Source organism: Ptychodera flava, chromosome 13 (genome assembly GCF_041260155.1).
Source record: "Ptychodera flava strain L36383 chromosome 13, AS_Pfla_20210202, whole genome shotgun sequence".
Taxonomy (NCBI): Eukaryota; Metazoa; Hemichordata; class Enteropneusta; family Ptychoderidae; genus Ptychodera; species Ptychodera flava.
In genome coordinates, this window is record NC_091940.1 from 19561289 (window position 1) to 19586898 (window position 25610).

Genomic DNA, 25610 nt, shown 5'->3' on the forward strand with positions numbered 1-25610 from the left:
TATTTATGTTTTCAACAGCCTTCAAATTTATAGTATTATGTTAAAATACACTATATGGAATATGTTGTGTTTCATTAACTTTAACCATCTTGACCTGATGGTGAGATATGGACTTGGCAGGAAAAGGGTTAATAGAGTGGTCAAATTTATAGGGTTTTACAGTAATTAAACTAGTATTTGTTCCAAATCACGGATGACATACATTTTGATTTTTGGACTCACATTGTTCCTTTTTTGACAGCATGAAAACAGAATGGAAGACAACACTTCATTACTGGTCACCATTTGGCAGAAGGCGTCTATTATTACAGTTTGTCAAATTTACTCACAACACAGAAGAAAACATAGCTTTCATACTGCTACATTCTTCCCATGTACTAAAATGGCAAATTACAAGAACAGTGTGGCAATTCCACAATACACTGACTGATTCACTTTAGGCTATGTGTAACATGATTTTACCGTGCTCCCTGATCACAAAGTCTAGAGTCACTGTAAATATGCAATCGCACGTTTTGGGCTGAAGGAGTGCCTTTCTTGAAAAAAAAATTGTGAATAAGTTGACATTTTTAGTCCTTTACAGGAACTGGTAATACACCCAATCTTCATCTGTTTAAATTTGACATATTAATCCATAGACCTCTTTTTTTAGGGGTCTGCGAATAATCAGAATATAAAGTTCTAAAGTGCAGAAAATACCATGTTTCTTGTTGTCATGGTTTACAATGTTTTCACATCTAGCCTACATAGTTTTGAAGCATTATCATCTAAAGACGTTTCAAAGGCAATGAATGCGTGAGCTTCTTCTTGCAAGTGACATCTCCACAATTTCATGACCTTTAGTATATATGCTCCGTGCCTTTGATTATTTCATTCTCTTCAGCCTGCACATCCAGGTGTACAGCAGATGGGTGACTGATACTCAAATCTGGGTGAATTTATCAATCTGGAGTTAGATTTACATGTCAATACAAAGTTATGCTTGTTCAGTCCATTTATGTATGGATTCTCAGAACGTAATTGATATTTTGCAGTTTCCTAGCAGCTACTGACATATCAAAACTAAAAAACACATACGCTGGCAAAGGCACGCCCACTACATAGAAATATCCAGATTAAGGTATACCAACATATCAAGAAGCACATATAAACTCTTACCTTGGAAACAATACAAGGTTACAGAGTTCTGTATGTTGTCATGAACACTAAGTATCAGTACAAGACAGTTGTTAAGTCCCTGTCTATTTAGATAAAAATCCTCTCTTTCTTACAAAACAAAGTTAGATCATTGGTTTACCATGCTTATACCTCTCTTTTCATGTTTTCAAATACAAAATTAGCACACATGCATAAATTAGCATAAAATTAACTTGACCTCAATTTACTTTTTAGATAGAATTAAAGGTATACTGTCACCTGTTCCAATTTTGCCACAGTTACCATGGAAAGAGAAAATCTAACCAACCACAGATTTTAAGTGGGTGGCCGCTTTTTAAAAACAGCACCCTCACATGGGCATTTTGAATTCCAAGGAACGCCCCTTTGACCATATATGGGCATATTTAGATTACAGGTGACTGTATACCTTTAAAGGACAAATCACCACAGAGTTGGAACTGGGAATATAAATGATGGCTGATCAAAGCTAGGTTTTTTGAGCTAAATCCATGGGGACTTTGCAACTGTCTTTTACTTTTACTTATTCTGTTGTGGGCTACAGTTGCTTTAAAGTACACAGGCAAGCTTCAAACCATTTCAGAGCATTGTAACCCAGTAATTTTTTTTGAGGAAACATCTCACTGGGCTCACACACAGTCTGCAACAGCTTTGAAATTAATGACAAGAAACAAATTGAAATGCACAGATTATTTACAAATAAGAAGCATGTAAAGGCACTTTCTTCATTTTAATCTTCATGCAAGTGAAGGCCATACTGCTGTTGCTCAAGTCTTCTCTGTGCTGCCTCCAAGGCTAAGGCACGTCTTCTCTCCCTCTCAGACTCGCTGCTCCCACTGTTGTCGTCAGGTGTGTCAATGTGATGAGGCGTTACGTGTCGTATACTGGCAATGCTCTCCGCCTCAATTTCTTCCTCTGTGGTTTCTTGTTCCTGTTTGGCAGAGTACCTCCTGTGTGCAGAAATCAATGGATTTGTTGTTAGTTGATGACAAACAGATGATTTTCATAAGAATAGTTGCTACTCTGTATAGGCATCTTTTTGTACCCTACAAGCCACTAGGAAATGTCACAATCACAAAAGAGTTTTCCTTTATACAGGAAATATTTTTCATCTAAGCTGTGCTAGGATGCATGTGTAGAATAAAGGTTTATTGACAGTGGTCACCTGCCCGTCATAGATAAATTCATACAAGATACATAGTCCACTGAAATAATATTACATTTTAGTACTGTTCAACCTTTTGACACCATGCAGAGATTTTTATCTGAACAGGGTGCAAAAGGGTTCATATAATCCTGACATTTCCTAGCCTTAAACTAATTTTCGTAGCTTGAAAAGCTTGTATACTAGAAAGTAAACTTGTGGACTTGATGGACCATATACCAAATATATGATGGGGAGTTTGGCACAATAACATAAGAATTTTTTCCCTTGGTAAACCTACCTCTTAGCCTTATGGAGAAGGGTTTGTTTCCTCTGGGCCAGCATGGCTTCCCTTTCAGATGGAGATTTACTAAATCTTCCACTAAGTGCTTCAATGCCACCAATATTGCTACTTCTATTGCTACTTGAACTTGCAGCGGCGCCCTCAGTCTCACTACTACGGAAGTAGGACAAAAATCATTTCAGGAGGAATGCCAGATAACATTTACTGGCCCTTTGTCTCTTATATTGAGCCTAACTTCAAAGTTTTAACATCACTGTGGAAAAGAATTTCTTTGATTCCACTCCCATGGCCGGTATACCAAAAACGTTTCTTTTGGGTGAAATTTTTCCGTAATTTTTTTAACAATTTTACATTTTCATTGTGGCAGAAATGAATGAAATTCACCATAAAACACAGGATAGTTAAAAGCATGATGTGGAAGTATGGGATTTTTTATGTCAGAATATTGTTTGGTGAAGACAATTTCGATTTTAAAAGTCGACAATTGAGAACAGATTACTACACACCTGGTGTCACTGCCACTGGGATCACTAAAATTTGCTGCAATATTATGAGACTGTGGTGTATCGCTGGATGTGCTGGGTTGACTCACAGAAGTTTCTGACTCATTGGCTGTTGTTGATGCTTCAGATGTTCCTGGTTCTTCATCTGCATGAACCTGCACCGGTGGGGTTTCTGCCTCAAAAATTCCTGTCTGTGTGAAAATGTTTTTCATGGTTATTATGGTACGTAAAAGTGTACAGTTTTGGCATGTCTCTGATGTTTCATAAAGTTTAAATGATAATGAGTGACTGGTTTAACACTCTAGGAAAATCAACGAATGAACGAGGTTGTCCAAAATGACTCACTGAAATATCATAATTGATGTTGTCACTCTTACAATCATATCACTGTAAATGTTAATTAAAACACAGTGGGATTTGCATTTCATAATATTTAGTTACCTCTCCTCTCAATATCCGTTTCTCACGTTGTAGTTATAACGCAACATTCTTAGCCCTTAATTTCCTTAAAGTTCAAAGGTTTTATGTTTAATATATTGACTTTTCAGACTTCAAGTCATAGTTATACAAGTTAATTGTTTTATATGTCCTTTGAATAATTAGGGCTTTCACATCACTTCTCATGGTGGCGATTTTTACACATTTCGGACCAAGTATACCTTTTTTGCACCAATTTTTGGAAAATCTTAACGCAAGAGTTAAGAGGATACCAACAAACACATCCGCGGATCCATGGACTGAAAATTACGAACATTTCCAAAAAACTAGTCCATATGAGATATTCTAACGATAAAATATTACCTGCGAACCAGTTTTAGGATTCAAAAGAAAGTTGAGAAAGAATGGAGTTGTTATTTTCTTAAGTTATGGGCAAATTTTATCATTTATCCATCATCATGTAGCGTAACCTCCGCAATCTTTGGATACGACGCTGAAGCTGATGCTGAGTAGCGTCATTTTAGCGTCAGTCACCTGAGGATGAGGATGAGGATGAGGATGACGCCAACTTTACGTTCGTACTCTCTGCCTTCATAATATGTGAAAGTGGTGGAGACAGAGTTGACACAAATGTCATTTCTTACCCCCTTGATTTTTTAAAATTCAAAATGTGATAACAAAACAATAAAATGTGATGGTTATTTCACATTTAGATTGGCTTATAATCTGAAAAACAATGTTTGCATTTTATTGTAGCATCCGTGACATAATGAATTGAAATGGAATACACAATAATAAATGCATATACAGCACAGAATTCATTGTTCTTTTCACTAGAATTCTAACAACATATTCAATATAATTACTGCATTCTTAAAAAACACCAATCTAAGTGTTACAGTTGAGGCTCAACATAACTTTTTGAGTGTTTTATTACTTTTTAAAAAATCAATTTTGTGCAAATTTACAATTTTATGCCTTGAAGACATTTTGTAACCCAACTCCATGTATGTACACACAATACACACTAGTATTTATATTTTCAGTGGATTAACTGCTTTAAAATGTTTTAAATAGTTATTAATTATTAATAATGTAGTAAACACCGTCACGGACGCTACACCGTCACGGATGCTACATTTCCATATTTTAGGAATATTAATAGTGAATGCAAGGGACAGTAATTATATAATTTGTTTATTTAAGGTAGGCACCTATTGACACTTAGGCCTGTGACATCAGATCTTTTATAACTCCTGTTTGTCCTTATATGAGTGTGTCACGGACGCTACAAGAAATTCCGACCACAACGATCTCCATTTTCATTTATTCACAAAACAATACAATATGCAATTTTATTTAATTTTGGTGTATAAAATGCTTGCCATGGATGTTGAGGTTGGAATTAAATTCGATATTACAATATTTTACCCATTTTTCTACATATAAACTAAAGGTATATGTACTTATGGTCATAAAACAGAAAAAACATAACGATGTTACAGTTTTGGTAAAAATACCACAGTTTCTGTTCCGATGCACATAATCACATGAAATAACTTGTGAAAGAAAGATTAGGTATTCTGCAATAACATATGTAAGCTAAAAATTCCACAATTTTAACACTGTGTTCCAAAAAACATTTGAAATTAAGTACATTTTGAAGTGAAACAGCATAACGCTACTTTTTACAGTTTTTAAAGGCATTTTTGTGGATGTACAACCAAACCTGCACAATATATGCAATATTTCTTTATGTGACCAAGTTAGATACAACTATTACTATTTATTAGAAACAAATAAGCAATATAATATCAGTCTGAATAGCAGATATATGTCCATAACAAATGAAAATCATCTGGCGCACCCTGATTGTGACTGACCCGATAGCATTTTGCAAATTCACCATTTGAAGACTTACTTGTGGTATTTCTATTCTGCCTTCAAGGATATTATCAACAGTAAGTTCAACAGATCTTGTAATCTGAAGATCTGCTAATATAGTATTTAATGGGACATGTGGAATTATACCTTGGACTTGGCGAGCCTGAAACAAAAGGAAAATGGAATATGATTATATGAATAGTCAAAAAAGTTCCCCAGATTTGTTGTGACACATCTGCACTACATGTACATGATGTGTAAAATGATGATATGTCTTTTATATCTATAAGCTTGAAATTATTATTCAGGGGAAAATGTCTATCTATGTGTACGAGCTGGTTTTTCACCTAATCCTGCCAAGTTCACGTGTTGCCATCAGGTCAAGTTGGTTAAAACTAGTGAAGTATACAATATGTTCCATGTTACATTTTAACAAAAATTTGAACATTTGAAGGTCCCTGAAGACAGAGGTACTGTAAATATCAATTTTTACAGACTAAAGCTGCTATAACAGACAAAGCCAAGTGGGCGAAAATAAGTATGGTTTTGGCTCAATACTGCTTTTTACTGACTTGGCAGATGGGGAAGTGATACAGTCTGGCAGGTAAAGTGTTAAACCCACAGAGTAGCATCATCTTAGTTATACCTGCTTCCAGTGTAAGTTTATTTCATTCCTGTAGCATTGGAATACCAGCCTTGCCTGGCAAGACATGTTATGAAGTAATTGAAAATACCCTAATATATCTGCTTGTACCATATCTCACTTCCAATGACAAACATGTACCAGTAATTCATGTAGCATATGTTCAACCTCAGTTTATCTCCAACTTTATGTTGGCATTCTATCATTCAATTTTATTTCCCTCATAAGTTATCCTATCCAGGCATTGATTTTCCACAACAATTGTGGTAATGTGCACCATTGCACCTTGGCTGTTAGCCCTGCTAAACTTGTACCCATATGCAGCAGGGTTTTGTTAAAAGCTGGCCACCGGCCATAATGTTGGCTGTAAGGTGATCATGGCTGCCTGTTATTACCTGAAAATCATGTAATCATTGTGGCGCTTACAGGAATAAATAGCTGGAAACAAATACAGCATATCGGCAAAAGTTTACAATAATCCATAGCCTTAACGCTGAATTACTTGTTTTCAACACTTTTGCGGGGTTTCAATGAAAATTTTGTGTTCGCTGGCTCGACACTCGTCGCTCACAAATGTAGGTACAGCATGGAACACATATATACAACATACAAAGGGTGGTTGGAGGTTAGGGGTCATTGAGCGGGTGCAGTAACGCAACATGGCGTCGGCCATGAAACGTGGTTGAAGTGACACCACCCCCATTTCAAAATTTTTTGTGAAACCCTTGAACTTACCATGTTATCAAGCTGGGAGTTTGTGGCTCTGGGCCGATGACCCAATACCTCAGTATGGGTCACTTCAACTGAAAAGCTGGGCATCCAGCTTGCTATTCTTGAACCTAGAGAAAGTGAAAGAATGCATACACAAATGAGAAAATGTGTGCCGGTAGATTCAAAAGTCATGAGTCACACAGTATTTTTGCAATTTCACAGATTAATTTCTGAGAATGTACAAACTTGGCAAGGTATGTCACTTGAAGTGTTCTCATGTTGAAGTATGCTGTAAATACACTTTAAATAAGTTTGGTTGAGTTCCAAGAATCACTGTGTTTGGCATTTCAGGAACACCTACAAAAAACATGAGCATTTATTGAACATACCACAAAATCAAATTATACACAGGGATCAACCTTATACTGAACTACATGCATCAACATACTTCTCTTGAAAACTTTTATTTTTCTCACGCTTCAAGCAATGAAGTTGTACTTCACATTGAATTTTAAATTTTGAGAGACTGATTTCATACCAAACATAGCTGCATGTATGCAATATCAGACACTGCTACCATACCAGGAATTTGCACAATTTTTAAATTTTTGTCTATATGTTGCATGTGTGGCCGTTGTTACAGCTTGCAGTCTGAGCCTTTAAAACCTCTTTTTCATTTTCCTCATAATATTGGCTGTCACCTATTTTGTTGTGCTTTCGTTATTCATGCATGTGTAATTTCAAAACAGTGTAATCTAAATTTACGGAGAAAGATTTATTTTTACATATTAATGAGAGAATTATGACATCATTTGCAAACAGTCCCATTATTTACAAGGGATGTACTAGATGTACTAGGGTTGAGGAGTATTTGGTAAGGAAACACTCACCATCAAAATGGAAGAAATGGTTCCTTCTGTTGACTCTTCCACCTGGAGGTGGTGCCATTCTTTGGGCTTGCAAGACACGTGCCAGGTCAACTCGTTGTCCTGGAGGGGGCTGTCTCTCGGTCTCATCCTCTGAGTCGGGGACAGTGCGTCCCGGTGTTACATTGAGAGATTTACGGCATGTAGGACAGGATGTGTCATGTTCCAACCAGGACCTCAGACAAGAGCTGTGGAAAAGAATTGGGAAAATAAGGAGTTACCCTGTAGAAATAGATGTCATGTTTGTGTTACAATGAACGTAGAAATTAAAGCTCATAGCAACATGCACTTAAAGCCATTCAGACTCACTGATGGACTCATGTTGAGTGACTTAGAGTAACTTTGTCTGAGGAAAATTTTACAAGATGTACAATATGGGGCGGAGTACAATTTCAAAGTACTGATAAAGTTGCTGAGTTGAAAAAATCTGAAAAGTCAGACATAGCACTAGATAGGGCATCTTTGCTTTCATACAAGAGAACCGACATACATTCAATGAATACCAACTCATTTTCACTCTGTCTGTTGCTGTATTTACATATAATGACACATAGGCAGTTCAGAAGTTTGACAGTGTTCATTTTGAACAGACAACAGAAGATGAAAAGATGAAGAAGAGTTAGTTTTCACACACATAACAAAAAGTCACACCAACTCTGAAACATTCAAAACCACTGCACACATTACCATGCTTTGAGAAGGGTGAAAATTGCGTATGTTTGCAGTAAAGAACTTGACAGAAACAGTACCGTAAGAGATCCCTTCATGTTTGTTACTTACTTGTGGAAGAGGTGACCACATGGAAGTTTCCTGGCTGACGACATTCTATCCCAGCAAATAGCACAGTCATCATCATTGGCTGCCAGTTCCTCTGCTGTGGCAGAAGCAAATCTATGGAACAAAATGACAGAATTTATCAGAAAATGTCTGCAACCACATGTACAATACAAAAGCTACACCTGATGAAACTAGAAACAAGGTCTGGCATATTTTTGAAACAGCTAAAGTGCCCTCCACACACCACAAATCATTCACTATCACTCCAACCAGTAGTTTGAACACTTCCACAGATACCCTTGGATTACCCTTTATGACGTATCAACCTTAGCTCCTCAAGCTGAGACATGGCCAATGTATTACATACCTGACAGCCATAGCATTTGGCGCCACACCACACATACAAACAGCACAAACAAAAAGCGCGTAGTCGGTACTAAATACAGGATCAGCTCACTACATCATCCAACACATTGACAAAAGCAAGGCCAGGCGTATTTTTGAAATGGCTCATATGCTCTTCAAACACTCAAAATCACTCTTCAGTGACATCCAAACACTTGAAATCATTTTTCAACACTTCAACCTGTAGCTTGAACACCCCTTCAGTAAAAGGACACCCTAGGATTCACCTCAATGACATGTACCACTGGAGGATGACGAATGGAACTGAAAGCTACTCTGTTATTTTATCGGAAAGCTCATTGTCTATGAATAGACTTGCAGCCAAAAATTGAACGAATCTAGTTCCATGCAAGGAAGGTAGAAATTTACACTACATCCAGAAGTAGATTGATATGTTACCTGGCTTCCATATTATTGACAACTCTTCTGTAATTTCTATGTCTCTTGATTCTCCGTTGAATTTCATTGTACAGGAATCTCAGCTGCATACAGATGACTAAGCTAGCCATACTCAGGAAGATATTGGCCCATAGCTGTAATGGAAATTTTAAAAAAATTATTTGAAGGACTTAAGTTTTCATGTCTGCACAAGTGTAACTATCTTGTGCTAAAAAAGTATAATTCTTCTGAAGCACTCAGTTGACATGCAAAGAATTTCATCGCAACAACACTTTGTATCTTCATATCATTGGCTTACAGTATTATACTCAAACACTGGTATTTCTAATTTAGCATTTAGTAAGCTCTGAGCGAAGCTCCATCACTTGTAGCTCCAGCATCAGTATACCCGAGTCACTCAAAGTTCAAGGACTTTCATAGACTCTTTCAGCAATTTTCAAGGACATTTTGAGGTCCAAAATACCATTTTCAAGACATCATTTTTACAATTTATCATTTTTATATCTAATTTTACATATTAGTTTACAATATCACAACTCATAACCTTGTCAGTTTTGAAAATTGTGGGTGGATTATCAATTTTCCAGGACTTTCCACGAGTTAATTTCAAGGACCTTTCCAGGAGACTTTAAAATTCAAGAACTTTCAAGAAGCGTATGGACCTTTTAGCTGTACGATTAATACATTAGCCTTTTATAAGTACAGTATTCTTGTTCAAGTATGGAAAAAAATACGTAATGGATAGAGGAAGATTGCAATGGATGTTCCCTGATATTGTGGCTTAGCTATGGTATGACAAGATGGAAACTTGTATTTGTAATGTACAAGAGAACCAAGATATCATTTACTAGCTCAAAACTTCTTCTCATACACAAGGAATCATAAACTCTGACATACAAATGAGTCTTGTGCAAGCCCAACAGCGAGAAATTCATTACATTGTAGGGGTTGTCCTACGTGTGAGTGTGGCAGAGGTAGGGGCTAAGTAATACAAATTGTATTGTACATCCCATACTGTTTTTACATTGCAGGGGTTGTCCTATATTGCAGTGTAGCAGAGGTAGGGGTTAAGATATACATGTATTGTACGTCATATACTGTTTTACATTGGAGTGAGGTAGAGGTAGGGGTTAAGCTATGGAAATTGTATTGTATGTCCCATACTGTTTGTATGAGGGGAAAGTAGGGAGCCCATTCTGATATGCCCATTGCACAAAAACAAAGCTACCGTACTGACTTGTGACCTGAAGCACAATTCAAAAATAAACCACACCCAGCTATGGTATACTTCAGCAATAAACCACCCCTAAGACAGGTTACTGTATATCACGAAATTTTGACCAATTCATATTGAAATTCTAGCGTGAAATGTTCAAAAAGATATATTTTTCTCACTAAGAGCTCATATGTATTCCCGATCGCAAATATACGACATTGTTATTTTGGTGTCTCCGACCAATCGAATGGCTGCATTTTGTAATCAATATACGACTACAGACATATGCAGATGAAACTGACAGCTCATTATAGAAAGGATTGTTACATTTTGTACTTCAACCTTGACATTTCATTGCCTTTTTGAACTGAGCAACGATCCAGCTTTTAATATAATATGCTGATTGTTCCATATGAGCTGCATCCTTCAGGCATAATAATTTCATAAGAGGAGATCATGTATTTAGCGATATAATTGACCTTTCTGTAACTTGCCTAGTGAATAAAAACTCATGAATGGCGCTGCAGCATTGAAATGATTACTATAAACATATTGCTATTGAGACATTACATTTCATATTTCACAATATGAAATATGAAATGATTACTATAAACATATTGCTATTGAGACATTACATTTCATATTTCACAATATGAAATCCTGAAGCAAAGGGTTTAATCTAAATAAATATTTTGCAGGCCACTGATGCAACTATGAAAATCTCAGGGCCAACAGATGTTATGTTGTATGCATAATTCTGATTCTGAAACTGTTTATCAGCTAAAATACACCTCATGTCATATCATACTTCCATTTTGCATTTCAAAATTCACTGATAGTTAGAAAGACACAATTGATCAAACCCCCAAGAGACATTATGAAAAGCTTAGAATAAATGGTCTGGTGCATAATAAGTAAAATCTATTGTAAAACTTTGACAATTAAAACTTTTACAATCTGAATAAAGAAGAATTTTGAATTTTGAATGATCATGGACACTTTAATAAGTAGAGGTAAAATTTGGAAAGGTTTACACTGAAATATTTTTCACTTCACTTTTCCTCTATTACTGTAAATACTTCTCTTATATAGCAGCAGACACTGCCAGCTTTGTGGACTTTGTGCCCAGCAGGTCGTACCTATTATCTTGGTGCACTGACCGTTACATGTTAAATATTTATGACAGTGAAAAATCATGAAAAAAATCTCCACCCTTTCCCTCTGTATGGGACTGTGTCCTTGTAGATGAACATGTCTACAGATGTTAACAACCACAGTCTGTTGTTTTTTATTACGGAAAAAGTCTGTTCTTTGTTAGACACCTCTCCATGTCTTTAAACTCATATTTTTTCCACTGGAACAGGTCAACAAACTTTATTCCCAAATGCAAATACAGGTTTATCTTTAGTTTCTGGTGAGATAGTAGAAATAATATCAATTCCGGTCGTAAATAAACTAATATTTAAACTCCATATCAATAATAAATGAAAAGTCTTTTGTGGGGTTAATGGTCATTTTCTATACACTTTTATATGCAGAATTAAAAATTTACTAAAGATCAGACAGGTCTAGTTTTTACTCCATGGGTCACTCTGCCCTATTCTTTAAGGGCCCCAAGTATTTACAAACTGTGTTTGACATTTTATCTCCCTCACAAATAATGTACCCCCCTCAGCAAATACAATAAAAGTACTCCAACCATTAGGCAAACTATTTGCTGCTGTATGACTTGCACTAGTCTATTCAAGGACAGGTTTTTAACATTTTGAATGCCTAAGTCGATTTTTGTTGCCTGTATAAAATAAAATGCCAACAATTTCTTTCAGATCTACTCAATTTTTTTAAGATTTTTACCAGAATTTTTATCAACAAGTCATTGACAATGACATAGTCCCCACTTGTAATAGGAGTATTAGTCTTGATGGGGCAGGGAAATGTGGTCATTAAGAAATATCACTGTAGTGTATATGTTCAGATCTATGGACACATAGGTCTATGTCATTGTTCCCAATTTGAAACAAGAGGCATGTCTAAGTTATGGTTCTAAATCGGGAAAAAAGATCAGACCTATAGCTGTATTGGCCAGCCAAGAAATACATAGTGGCATAATAAATGAGTTACAAGATGTGACATCTTAAGGTCTATTATCCTATCAAAATTGAAGCGTAAAGAACTTGTGGTTACTGAGTTACTGTGAATTGCTTTAGAGCATTGGCATTAGACGAACTAGACACATAGTCTAAATTGAGGTGTTGCCAATACTGTCAGGTGTAATTATCAGCTGAGCAGTAATTCCAGTCGACCACAGAGAAATCAACTCTGCCAAAGTTGAAACATTGTCTTGCAGCAGGTCAGATGTAGTCAAAACAACTACACCTGAAAGCAAGTGATAAGACTTGGACAGTGCTTAGACATATGTGGTGGTTTTGTTTAGACTACGTCTGACCTCCTGCTAAACAATGTTTCAACTTTTGCAGAGTTGATTTTTTATGATCGACTCATGTTACCGCTTAGCTTTTAATTGCACCTGACAGTGTTGGCAACACCTCGATTTAGACAATATGTCTAGTTCGTCTAATGCCAATGCTTCAAAGCAATTCACAGTATGCATATATATGCATAATCAAGTCAAAGGTCATAAAGGTCACGTGACATTTTGAAAAAAAAATTGTATTGCTAATTAATCCATATATGCCAAAATTCAGACCTAAAGCTCTATTGGCTTGCCCACAATTATATATGTGCATAATTAATGAGGTAGAGCATGTATTGTCATAAGGTCTCCCGTCCTACTAAATATAAAGGACATAGCACTTGTGGTTACTTATTTATTGACATAATCGTGTATTCTAGGTAAAAGGTTATCGAGGTCACATGACATTTTGTCAAATAATTTCTCTCCTATAGTCTATCCCTATATACCAAAAATCATACATGTACAGGGCTCGACATAAGCGCTAGCCCACTAGCCCGAGGCTAGTAAATTTTCAAGAGGACTAGTAAAAATGTCTTCGGAGGTAGTCCTGCGGACTAGTGCAATTTTCAAGTTCTGTAGCTGTCCAGGAAAGTTTATCGCTACAAAACTAATGGGACGCCGGGCCACTCATTCGATAAGAATGAACCAAGCCTCGATCATTTTATATAAAAATAAACTAACTTTTACCCAAACAAATTGGACAGTGAAACAGTGAAGCAAACTTTATTGATCACCAACTTAAAATGAAACAGTTTACCTGCTACGGAGAATCAAATTGTACTGTACATGCCAGTAACATGGCCCCGGGAAACATGGCTCAATGCTGAGCATCAAACGGAATTGTCTGCACGTCGTGTATTTTGGTTTGCTTGAAGCTCATCACTTCGCCTAAAAACATGAGCAACCCCACAATTTCGTTCAAACACTGTATCCTTGCCTTTCAAAGAAGATTTTTCTCAAGATTTCTTAAGGGGCATTCCCAAACAACACCTCCGATAGTTCGTAGCCAGCTTGACCCTGCTTTAGAATGCCTCCACATGCTGACCTCCATATATAGTCAAGACCCCCTAGCTTAATTGAAGCTGATCTTAAAAAGAGCCATCTAGCTTGCCAAAACAGTGCTATGGCAAGTTGCTACTGCTTGTACAGGTGAGGGAATTCCTCACAGATAATAACTTGGTGCTAGCAACTTATTGTTTTGCCATTTTAGTGGAAAAGTGTAAATTATTGGGGCAATAATAGTGAAGTGACCCTTAAAACAGTAGTGAATAAACAACGTATGAAATGGGTGTATCAAACTGTTGTATCCAATCACTTCTGGGAGTCATTGGTTATTTTTGTGCTAATCACATTTTGTTACCAGTAACTGGCAAAAACTCATAAAAGACACAAGCACATGAAATGGTAAAATGCAACATTTTTACTATTAAAACAAAATTTTTCACAAACCATTATTACAAATGAGAGGTCCTCCCCACAAGCTGGTCATTTTAAAATGTGATATATGTCAAAATATGAAGGCACTCCACAGGGACTTTGTGAATGGCTGTATGAATTTCAGTTCTGGAGAAACAAATCTGTCCCCAGCATGAACAAACATGTTCTTTGCAAATTAATGGCGCACTACCTGAGCTATGAAGGATTTGCCAACAAATTCATCCCTACCTCTGATTTTATTCTTGATGGCAATAGCCTATTTTCATGACCTCTCCTCCTACACAGGACATTTCATTCAGGTTATTTTTGTGGTTTATATATGATTCAAAGTTAAACATTTTGCAGTAAGCAAATGTGCTAGTCTTGCATGAAAGTTAGTTATTGGGTTTAAAAACCTTTGCGACAAAAAATATGAGAATGGTCATATATACACCTCTTTACAACATGAGAGCAACATTTGGCTTTGCTTGAGCAGGACTAGTAGATTTCATTTAGGACTACTAAAAATGAACTGCTACTAGTCCTTCGGGCTAGTGGATGATTTGACCTTACGTCGAGCCCTGCATGTAGCTCTATTGGCTTGCTCAAAATTAGATATGCACATAATTAATGAGGTACAATATGTGGCGTCATAAGGTGTCCCATCATACCAAATATGAAGGGTGTACCACTTGTGGTTCCTGCGTAATGGACAAATATGTATATTTGAGGTCAAAGGTCACCAAAGTCACGTGACATTTTGTAAAAAAAATTGTCTTGATAAGTTATCCCTATATACCAAAAATCAGACATCTAGCTCTATTGGCTCGCTCAAAATTAGATATGTGCATAATTAATGAGGTTCAATATAAGGCGTCATAAGGTGTCCCATCATAACAAATATGAAGGGTGTGGCACTTCTGGTTACTGAGTTATGGACAAATATGTATATTTGAGGACAAAGGTCACCGATGTAGCACTTGTGGTTACTGATTTATGCACAAATATGTATATTTAAGGTCAAAGGTCATTGAGGTCACATGACATTTTGTCAAAAAAAATTGTATTGCTAAGTTATCCCTATATATCAAAAATCAGACCTGTAGCTCTATTGGCTAGCTCAAATTTAGAAATGCGCATAATTAATGAGGTACAATATGTGGCGTCATAAGGTGTCCCATCATACCAAATATGAAGGGTGTAGCACTTGTGGTTACTGAGTTATGCACAAATATGTATATTTGAGGTCAAAGGTCACCGACGTCACGTGACATTTTGTCAAAAAAATTGTATTGCTAAGTTATCCCTATATACCAAAAATCAGACCTCTAGCTCTATTGGCTCGCTCAAAATTAGATATGCACATAATTAATGAGGTACAATATGTGGCATCATAAGGTGTCCCATCATAACAAATATGAAGGGTGTGGCACTTCTGGTTACTGAGTTATGGACAAATATGTATATTTGAGGACAAAGGTCACCGACGTCACGTGACTTTTTGTCAAAAAAACTGTATTGCTAAGTTATCCCTATATACCAAAAATCAGACCTCTAGCTCTACTGGCTCGCTCAAAATTAGATATGCACATAATTAATGAGGTACAATATGTGGCGTCATAAGCTGTCCCATCATACCATATATGAAGGGTGTAGAACTTGTGGTTACTGAGTTATGCACAAATATGTATATTTGAGGTCAAAGGTCAACAAGGTCACGTGACATTTTGTCAAAGTGTCTGAGATATCTGTGTGAACGGATGGACTCATGGATGGACATAACCCAATCTATAAGTCCCCTGGACTGTATCTGTGGGGACTAAAAACTGTGTCACTGCATCCTTTTTGCAATATGAATACGATGAGAAACTAAATTTTTATTTTTCTTGGCCTTATACATGGGAGTCTATGGACTGCCTTATACATGGGAGTCTATGGACTGCATTATACATGGGAGTCTATGGACTTCCTTATACATGGGAGTCTTTGGACTGCCTTATACATGGGAGTCTATGGACTGCCTTATACATGGGAGTCTATGGAGGTGAAAACTAAAAAGTCCTCTAACACGGCCAAATTTGATCGCATTGTGAAACAAATCGACGTGCATCTGTATGAGGTAGGGTACTATCCTTGTACCAAGTTTGAACGAAATCGCTATAGGCGTCTCTGAGATATCTGCGTGAACGGACGGACGCACGCACACACGGACGCACGGACGGACGCACGGACATGACCAAACCTATAAGTCCCCCCGGACGGTGTCCGTGGGGACTAATAAGTGTAGCCTATGAAAATTTATGTCCGTTTGGTCCAAAAAGTTGGAAAAATTACAGAAAAATTCATAAAAATACCGCAATTATACGGTGTCGCTCAAATTTGATCAGAATTGGTACATACCAGTATGGGTACCAAAGATCAACAATAAATGTTGTTTCTATCTGTTCAGTGCAGGAAAATTCTACGTTGATGTTATGACAATGATTTCTGCACAGTACAACCAGAAAAACAACAAGAAATATTTAAACCAGAAAAAACAAGAATGACAAAAGTAATTAAGGTCTGAAACTTTAGGTACTGGAGGTCAACTTTAGCAACATGCATAGCAGAAAGGCAGCTAGCCCCCTTACTGCCTTAGTTTGACCATAGACGGTCTTCCTCCTCTCTACTGTCTATGGTTTGACCAGGTCTGTTAATATGTAACAGTTCAATGACAATGACAGGAAATGACTCAAGTCAGTGGAGTAAGCCTGTTTCAAGCCTGTTTCAGAATTTCGCTTTTTCTTACCTCATTTGCACATTTTTGACACTGATGTGTTCATTTGAACAAATTCACATCTCAACCCCTACATCTACCTGTACACCAAATACTGAGACGGTAGCTTTGGCGGTATGGGAGCCTTTGTGTGTGACGGACATACATCCGCACATACCCACAAACATACAGACATTTAGACTCATCATATAAGCTCTTTTTGGTATTTATATATAAAACCAAATATGAGCTAAAAATTGGTAAAATGTTGCCTGATATTTTTTGGGGGATAATTACAGCGCTCAAAGAGTTAAGACTTTCAAAATCTAACAATTCTCTCTTGATTTGCAACTTGTGAGGATTCATTTTGACATCTACTATTTTGGTGATTCAATTTCTGTCTTACACAGTTTTCAACGAAGAATGATGACCATTTTGATTTTTAAGTATTTGTAGACCCCTAATATTTGCGTTTGAGTGTGAAAGAGACCAGTGTAAAGTTTTCCTAAGCAAAGTGTGAAAGAGATAAAACATAAAGCAATTATAGAGTGGTGGCCACCACTCTTTAATTGTTGGTAAATAATAGAAAGTCATTACCATAACAATTACATTAATTGTTATGCAAATCAAACACCACTCTACCAGAAAATCCTGAGGGGAACACTGGTAACTATAACAACACTTAATTGCATTTCCCTATTAAAGATTTTCATGTAGGGAAGTAGAGGTTAGCCTATTAACACAGAAATAGAAATGCTATTAATTGCTTGATCTGGTTGAAATATGACAAACTGCCCCACAGGAACCCCTCAATACACAGGATACATCCACTGAGTAAAAAGTTATCTTGCAGAAAACTTAACAGAATCACAATCACCACAGTTGGAACCAAAATTTCTTTATGAAGATCATTAATATTTCAGCGGCATGACAGATTTGACCAGGCAGCATACAGCATAGCTATGCAAAACTGACATATTTCAGACGTAGGTTTTGTCACACTCTGAATACAAAAACACTTGTGCACATCACTCCTACCATTATTGAGTAGTTACCCTTTATAAAAACTTCTGCGTGAAGCCACATAGAAAAAATAATTTATTTAGAAACTTACCAGCATATGTAGATGGTGGAAGAAATCTACGGTCAATGCCGATAACTCCATTGACAGCTCTGTGTAGTAAACATAGGCACTACGATTCTCCCATAATCCATCATGGTTGAGATCCCACAGATGAATGGCGTACCTTGATAGAAATTGACATTAAAGGGGCCGGTTATTTATCAGCTTTATCCACAGGTAAATAGACCACCTTGATAAAAATTTCAAAAGAAAACAAAAGGCTAACACCATGTATATACTCAGTATCACAAGGGCTAATGTGAGAACCAAGGATTGAAGACTGCTCTTTTAAGAAAACAGAGAAATCGTATTTGCTAGAATTCAAAACTCACCACCTGTGTCATCGAACTTTACAGCATGAAATCAGAAGGATATTACACTACAATAACATGTAAAACTAAACATGGGAAGACAAGCAGTATCTGACATACTTACATGTAGTTGCCAACAATGACATGAATATAATCTATAACATATACAAGTATCTATATTTTCTTCATTCAAAGAACTTTGCTAAAGTTACTAAAATACACAGGTTCTGCTTATAGCATCTCAACTACAATACTGCGAGTCACACGCAATTGACATAAAGAATTTTCAACTGTGTAACATTAAACTGTAAATACAGTAAATAACAGCCGGCAATTAACTTCATATAAAAGAACAGTGCAGAAAATTTACAATTTCAAAATTCATATTCAAAGTTCATTCTCAGTCACTGGATAAAATCTATAACAAATAATAATTACATGAATGCTATCTCACCTGATAACAACATACAGGGTTTTGATGGTCAGCAGAACGCACTGTGAATACAAATACATTCAATGTTACTGACATCAACCTCACGCATGGTAAACCAACCATGTGAAGTTATTCTCTGTAGGTGAATACAAGTTTTGAGAATAGCTAAATATTAATTTCAGGAACTTTTGACTGTGATACTAGTTTTTGTTGAAGATGTTAATGCATTAGCTGTTATGATAAACAAGATTTAATCTGCTATTATCGGTACTTCTCTCATAAAACTTATACGTGATTGCGACAACTGAGTGTACAGACTTGTGGGAAACACAGGTTTCTCCTGTCAAGGGTTGTTGACATTCCATCTCTTAAAACTTTTATATCAGTTTCAGTTTCTGTTTCAGATATTAGCATCTCCACTCTACTTGTCAAGGAAAAATGTACAGTTGAATAATTTACCATGTCTTGTGGATAAACTTTGGTGAGATATTGACTGCACAAAAGTATCATTCAGATAAAAAGAACTATTGAAAAAGACACTATGAAAGAAACAATGCCTATAATTCATATTGTTATTTTAGTATACTTGTGATTTGCCACAATTCAATACTATGGGCACAGCTGTATGTGTGCATGACAATTTGACAGATATTCAGCCTCTCAAATTTTTTGCAATGGCTTTCTGATCTACCACTTGTCATGGCTCATTTGAAGCTAAATGACTAAATAATATTTTCACCATTTTACTTTTATGAAATTTGAAAGTGTGATTATTTCCCCCACAGCATTAACACAGGGATGGTAGCCATTGTGAATTTCAAATATCAATGGGTAATGTGTTATTCTAGTACATGTACCAAAACTTGCACAGTAAACCCTGATTTTTATACTTGATTTTGAAAGAGAATGATTGAAAATTCCTGGGGGAAAGTTTGAGCAAAAGCTTAAGTCTTTCACTTTTGAGGCGTATGCTACATTTTTTTTTAGCTAGCATCCTTTTCAAATGAATTTAGCTTTGAGTCTGTCAATTCGCTATTTTAAAATTCCACTATTAAGGTAGAACGCACCTCGGGGACAGACATTCGGACTCTCAAACTTTTACAATTCTCTTCTGATATAACACATGTGGGGGTTCATTTTAAAGCTCTTGGTGAAAGAAAACTTTTCACCGGCTTAGTTTTTTGAAATTCGAAAATTTTTACTTTTCGCCATAGAGTTAACACAGGGATGGCGGCCATTTTGAATTTCTAATATCGGTAAATCTTGGGTTATTTGTTTCTCTAGTATCAAAATTTGCACGGTGACCCCCGATTTTTATTCTTGATTTTGAAAGAGAATGATTGCAAGATTCCTTGAGGAAAGTTAGAGCAAAAGTTTAAGTCTTTCACTTTCGAGGTGCATATTACCTTAAAACTTATCTATGTTTACTACATTTAGGATGTCTTTTTGGCTTAATCAAAAACCTACTAATTGCAATGAAGATTCAAAAACACTACAAAAGCAGGTAACATATTCAATAAAGTGTTTTACAGTACATTAAAATCAATTTTAGACAATATAAATGAACACAGAGGGTTGTATATACTTATAGGCAGTTGGACAAGAATCCATATGTGGGAATTACCGGTAAAATTCTCATAGCCAGCTAAATCATGTTTTCGTTTTTCATTGCTACTTCAAATACGTGAAGTCTACATGTATGAAACAAGCAAACCTAACTTCCTGTGTGGGAGTCAAGTTATAACGTGACTGAAATGACTTGAATACAATAAAATAATCTTTTAATTGAATAAATGAGGCAGGAATGTACACATGTTGATGGCTTTCAATAGCCATACTATAGTCATGCTACAACTGAGGGCTATGAATATGCACTTACTTCTGCTGACATGAAAGCAAAGAGGTGGAGACCAAGTTGAACGCCGACCCAGATACTGACACCCATCAGACTAACGCAGGTAAGCAGGATAATAGATAGCAGTGTTAATACTCTGATATGGGTCCATCTCGGTGTAGTTGGTGAAAATGACAACTGTATAATAGAATATTATACCAACATTAGCATACAATTAACCTGTCTAAATAACAAAACTATTAAATTGAATGAGACATTACTAATGCTATACTAGCATTCAATAAATTTGTAAATAATGTTATGTCTATTTCATACCAATGCCTACACCATTCTATCATCATATTAGATATAAATCAAAATATTTATTTGGTGTAACAATACATAAGTAAATCATTGTCATTTTCTAAGCATTTGAGTTTTAGACACCCCTATAAATTGGAAATAAAATATATATCTTATGTGTGACATACAGACACCATTAATTATCATTTTCCTATCATTTCCTGGTACATTTCTAATATCAGGCCCAGGTTAATTGACACCTCAATAAAATTCCCAACAACATTTATGACAACTATTGTTATCATGACTCAAGGACTTTCACTTTGTCAGTAATAAACTATAATGCAAGCCAGACTGTCAAAACAATGTACACTGAGACATCACACTAAAGAATATAAACTGATTTTCAAAATAAATCTGTCATGTTACACTCACTAACGAGAATCATTACATCACCTGCATCAATTGAGAGAGAACTATGAATAGATACAAATTATCTGAAACTCTGACATGACACACTGTATCATCAACACTTTACTTGACCAAATCAGCATACATAAAAAATGCAAACGATCTCTCTCTTTACAGGGTACTTCTACGTATTCTTTACAAAGACACATTACAGCAAACCTCAAAATATTTGGATATTGTCACTCAATATAAATAAAGTTTGTACTTACATATTCAAATCTGTCTTTACTCATTTGTGTCAGCAGATGAAGAAAACCTAGGATGGAAAACCACGTTGACCAGAGGAAGATCTCACCCATGCTTTGAACATTCATCACTCCAAAGACAAATATGAACTTGTGAAACAGAAAGTTCCAGAATTTGTCCTTCAGATGCTGTAGGAAGAAGAGTTAACAAATTTTCAGCATAATTTTAAAAATTTTTCAGGAAATGTATCACAGTGCCTACAATTGATTCAAATGTACTTAAATATTTCATCTGTACAAAATATGCTTTATTCAATAGCTTTTTTTGCAAATCTTTCATTGGAAATGTCTGATAGGAGACTGTATTTTCTAAAATCTGGGAAACAAGTTTCGCTTTCACTCTGTGTAAAACTGTACATTCTTTATTATGTTTACCATATAGACATTGCATACTTTTACATTTCAAATATGATGATATTGTTATTTCCCATACATACACTCTTCAAGATTGATTCTCAGATGCAAAGACTTCCATAAGAAGAGTCAACACAACACACATACATGTATATATCTGAGAAAAATGTACAGAACATGAGTAGACGGGTGCATACTAACCTGTCGCTCGCTGACTCTAAGTGGTCCAAATACAAAGTACTGAACAACTTTACCCAACAACAGCAGACAACAGTATCCCATATTGATGATTGACTAAAATGCAAAAGGAAAGAACATAGTTAGTGAACTGTGAAACAGGCACCAGAATCCATATTTGTTTGATATATAATCTTTCAACCCTATTTTATTGGTCCAATTCTATCAATGAGAACCACAGGATTGCACTGACATCTAGTGAAAGGGTCAAGGAGTGCAATTATATGGCTATCTTGCTGTATAACTGCACAAGACATGTATATACATCATGAAGGGAGATAATACAAAAATATTTCCATTGAAGTTGAAGTTGGTATGTCAGTAAATGTTACCACTGTTGTGGAGTCACAATCCTGTAATCACCCACGGAGAGTAAAGAAATGTTACTACTTTTGGAGTTTTTGAAGACATCTTTTGTGCCGATTATATTCCCAAACATGAGAAATTTACATTCAAAACAACCTACAATAGTAGGTGTAATTTTGGTATTTCAAATATCAGTGTACACATCCACATAAGACTCATGAGAAACATTGGACACATCATTTATCAGTCAAATTGAACCTGTGCAAGATAGTTTGATCTGAAAATCCAAATCGGATATACTCTTTTGAATTCACTAACCCCTATTTGGCAAAGTTCATATGTCACCATTGGGTCAAAATGGCTAAAAGCAGTGAAACATAATAGATCCTATATGAAATATTTTAACAAAAACTTGAACATCTCAAAGGCCCCTGAACACCTACATTGTTAATACTCCAAATACGATTTTTTTACTGACTGAACCGGCTATTACATACCATGCCAAGTAGGTGAAACTACTAGTATGTATAGATTTGGCTCAGTACCACTTTGAGCTTGCACATGTGAAGTGATACTGTCTGGCAGGATCAGAGTTAAACTACATGTAACTTACTGTAGTCAATGAAAAGTGTGACTCCTTGTAAACTCCTATCCACAACAATTCACTGCTCAGACATATCTTTGTAAACCTTGGCAAAGTACTAGAAACTTAATATCATGAGGAGAATGGGGTATTTATAATTGTACTATATTCTTGGACTTTGTAAGCCATATTTTTGATACTGAGAGAAAGACACTAAAGTACATGAAGTCTCTACCTTTAGAAATGAGGTTTCATACACATGGGAAAGACAACCTATGGATAGTGATGGGGAAAACCCAGAATGTATCAGTATATAGGAAAACCCATGGTATCCACGAACCCCTGACATTGACCGAAATCCAATTGAATCCTACGGTAAAGTTGCACCTCTTTGAAGAGAATTGAGGTGAAGATGTTAATAGAAATTGTCAGCTTTAATAACTGTAACACTGACTTATCTGAATCCAATACCAGCCATTTTCGTTAACACTGGCAGTAAACTTTCAATTTTGTATTGAGAGTCACAGATAAGCTATAGCTACCTGTGTCACTTTTGATTGAATGTTAACACACAAAATTTGACTACATCATATTCTTTTGTGAGTTTTGTGTAAACTGAGATTCTTGCCAGCGCTTCTTAGTACAATCAGAATAGAGACTTTCAATGCCAATACCAAGAACAACAAGGGGGTGTGTCATGCTGTGAACAGGGTGACTGCTGAGGTCTACAGTTGATCAAGCATCTACATGGATCAATCAGTCCATCATTATTTAGCATAGCATGGTGCAGTATAACAACATACTAGGTTTGAGGTGTCACCACCATGGGTCACCTGTCATGGCCTACACCATGCACCACACAACAATATTGAAGGTGTGGTATACCACAGTGCAGAGTGGAGTGAAGCCCCTGGCAGATATAATTGCTTAAAATATTAAGATACAGCTGAACAGTTCGTGCAAAATATACATGTACAAGAACACATAATCAAATTGATGACAGAAACTAGGGCAGACTAGTTGTACATCAACACATGTTCCTGCATCTTCAGTTCAGAATTAATTTTGTGATGGAGGTGTTTTTTATCATGGCATGGAGGTCGCACAGTGTGCCATCTCCATCATCATAATGTAATGATCAGTCTTACCCAAACACACCATGCCTCTTGAAACATGATGTTCAACAACTGTTCAAAATGACTCAATTCCACCTTTTCTTTAATCACTTTATTCTCTCCAACATTATCTTGGTACATCTGACTATCTCCATCCCCTTCTTGTGTTTCTCTTTGTACTTCCTCTGCGCCATCAACTTCATCCGGAATTATTTCTCCCTCCCCTTCCGCTGGGGGTTCGCCTTGAACTTGCGCATCCCCTACTGTCTCCTCCCTCTCGAGAACTTTGCTTTCCCTTGTAACAAATTCATCTACAAATGTAAAATATGTTCCATTGTGATTTTCTTGCGTCCCTTTTTGCTGTATGTCCTGTCCTTCCGCTTGATCTGGAGCGTTGCTTGCGCCGTAGACAACCTCCACTGCCTGCCCACCGTCGGGTATCGAATTGGTCAGTCTCTCTGCCTCCTCGGCAGTGATGATGTTTTTTAACACCTGGTTCAGTTTGATTTCAAGTGTTACCTGGTGGGCATACCAGAATGACAGGCATACCATGAACACGCTGATCGCGGTGTAAGTACGAAGGCTTGGTAAAGGTATACGGTTGAGCAAAAGGACTGGCATCTTTGCTTCCAAGAGATGCCCGTGGGATTCTGCTGTGCACGCTATTGAGAACGTATGGGTAGTGATGACGCACGCTGGTGAATGTAGTAGCACTCGCAGCCTGTACTTCAAATGCACAGTTTCAACACAAACGGAAATGGTCGACTAGAATATACAGACGATTGGAAACATATATTTTAACCATTCAAGTTTTGACAAACAGACACCACACAGCTTAAGGGTTCTGACTAGAATACGAATTCCCAGAATTCTTACGAAAATCTGCTCAAATATCCAACAACGCAGGCTTGTTTACACATCATCCTTCCTCAGCTAGCTTCGAGAGGTCATAGTCTGTGGTGGGATCTATTTTTAGACTATGCAGACAAACACTATACATAACCGCGATTAAAATGTAGTACCAGATTTATGTTGACGTGGGTTTACCGATTCAAAAATGAGATCAGTTTAAAAAAATAAATACGCCTAGATGGTTTCATCTAGTTAGAAACTAAAGACGCT

General features: G+C 36.4%; 1 protein-coding gene across 1 annotated transcript; it reads right to left on the reverse strand.

Moving 5' to 3' along the window:
- Window positions 1–271: 271 nt before the first annotated feature.
- LOC139147734 (E3 ubiquitin-protein ligase AMFR-like) lies at window positions 272–25454 on the reverse strand. The gene is made up of 14 exons (XM_070718901.1): window positions 24522–25454; window positions 22449–22541; window positions 21858–22022; window positions 20920–21072; window positions 19062–19102; window positions 18288–18420; window positions 9311–9444; window positions 8510–8620; window positions 7694–7917; window positions 6828–6931; window positions 5487–5612; window positions 3131–3318; window positions 2622–2777; window positions 272–2126 (listed from the first exon to the last, which is right to left on the reverse strand). Exons 1-14 carry the CDS (start codon window positions 25107–25109, stop codon window positions 1907–1909), a joined length of 2436 nt encoding a protein of 811 aa, XP_070575002.1. The 5' UTR covers window positions 25110–25454; the 3' UTR covers window positions 272–1906.
- Between the last annotated feature and the right edge of the window lie 156 nt (window positions 25455–25610).

What these genes read in the sequence shown, in the direction of transcription:
- LOC139147734 (XM_070718901.1), bottom strand. Translation starts at nt 25,109, where the DNA reads ATGCCAGTCCTTTTGCTCAACCGTATACCTTTACCAAGCCTTCGTACT. An exon ending in GTCAATAATATGGAAGCCAG is followed by an intron (nt 8,621 to 9,310) that starts GTAACATATCAA and finishes TTTGTTCCATAG; the next exon opens with ATTTGCTTCTGCCACAGCAG. An exon ending in ACTCCCAGCTTGATAACATG is followed by an intron (nt 5,613 to 6,827) that starts GTAAGTTCAAGG and finishes CTTTTGTTTCAG; the next exon opens with GCTCGCCAAGTCCAAGGTAT.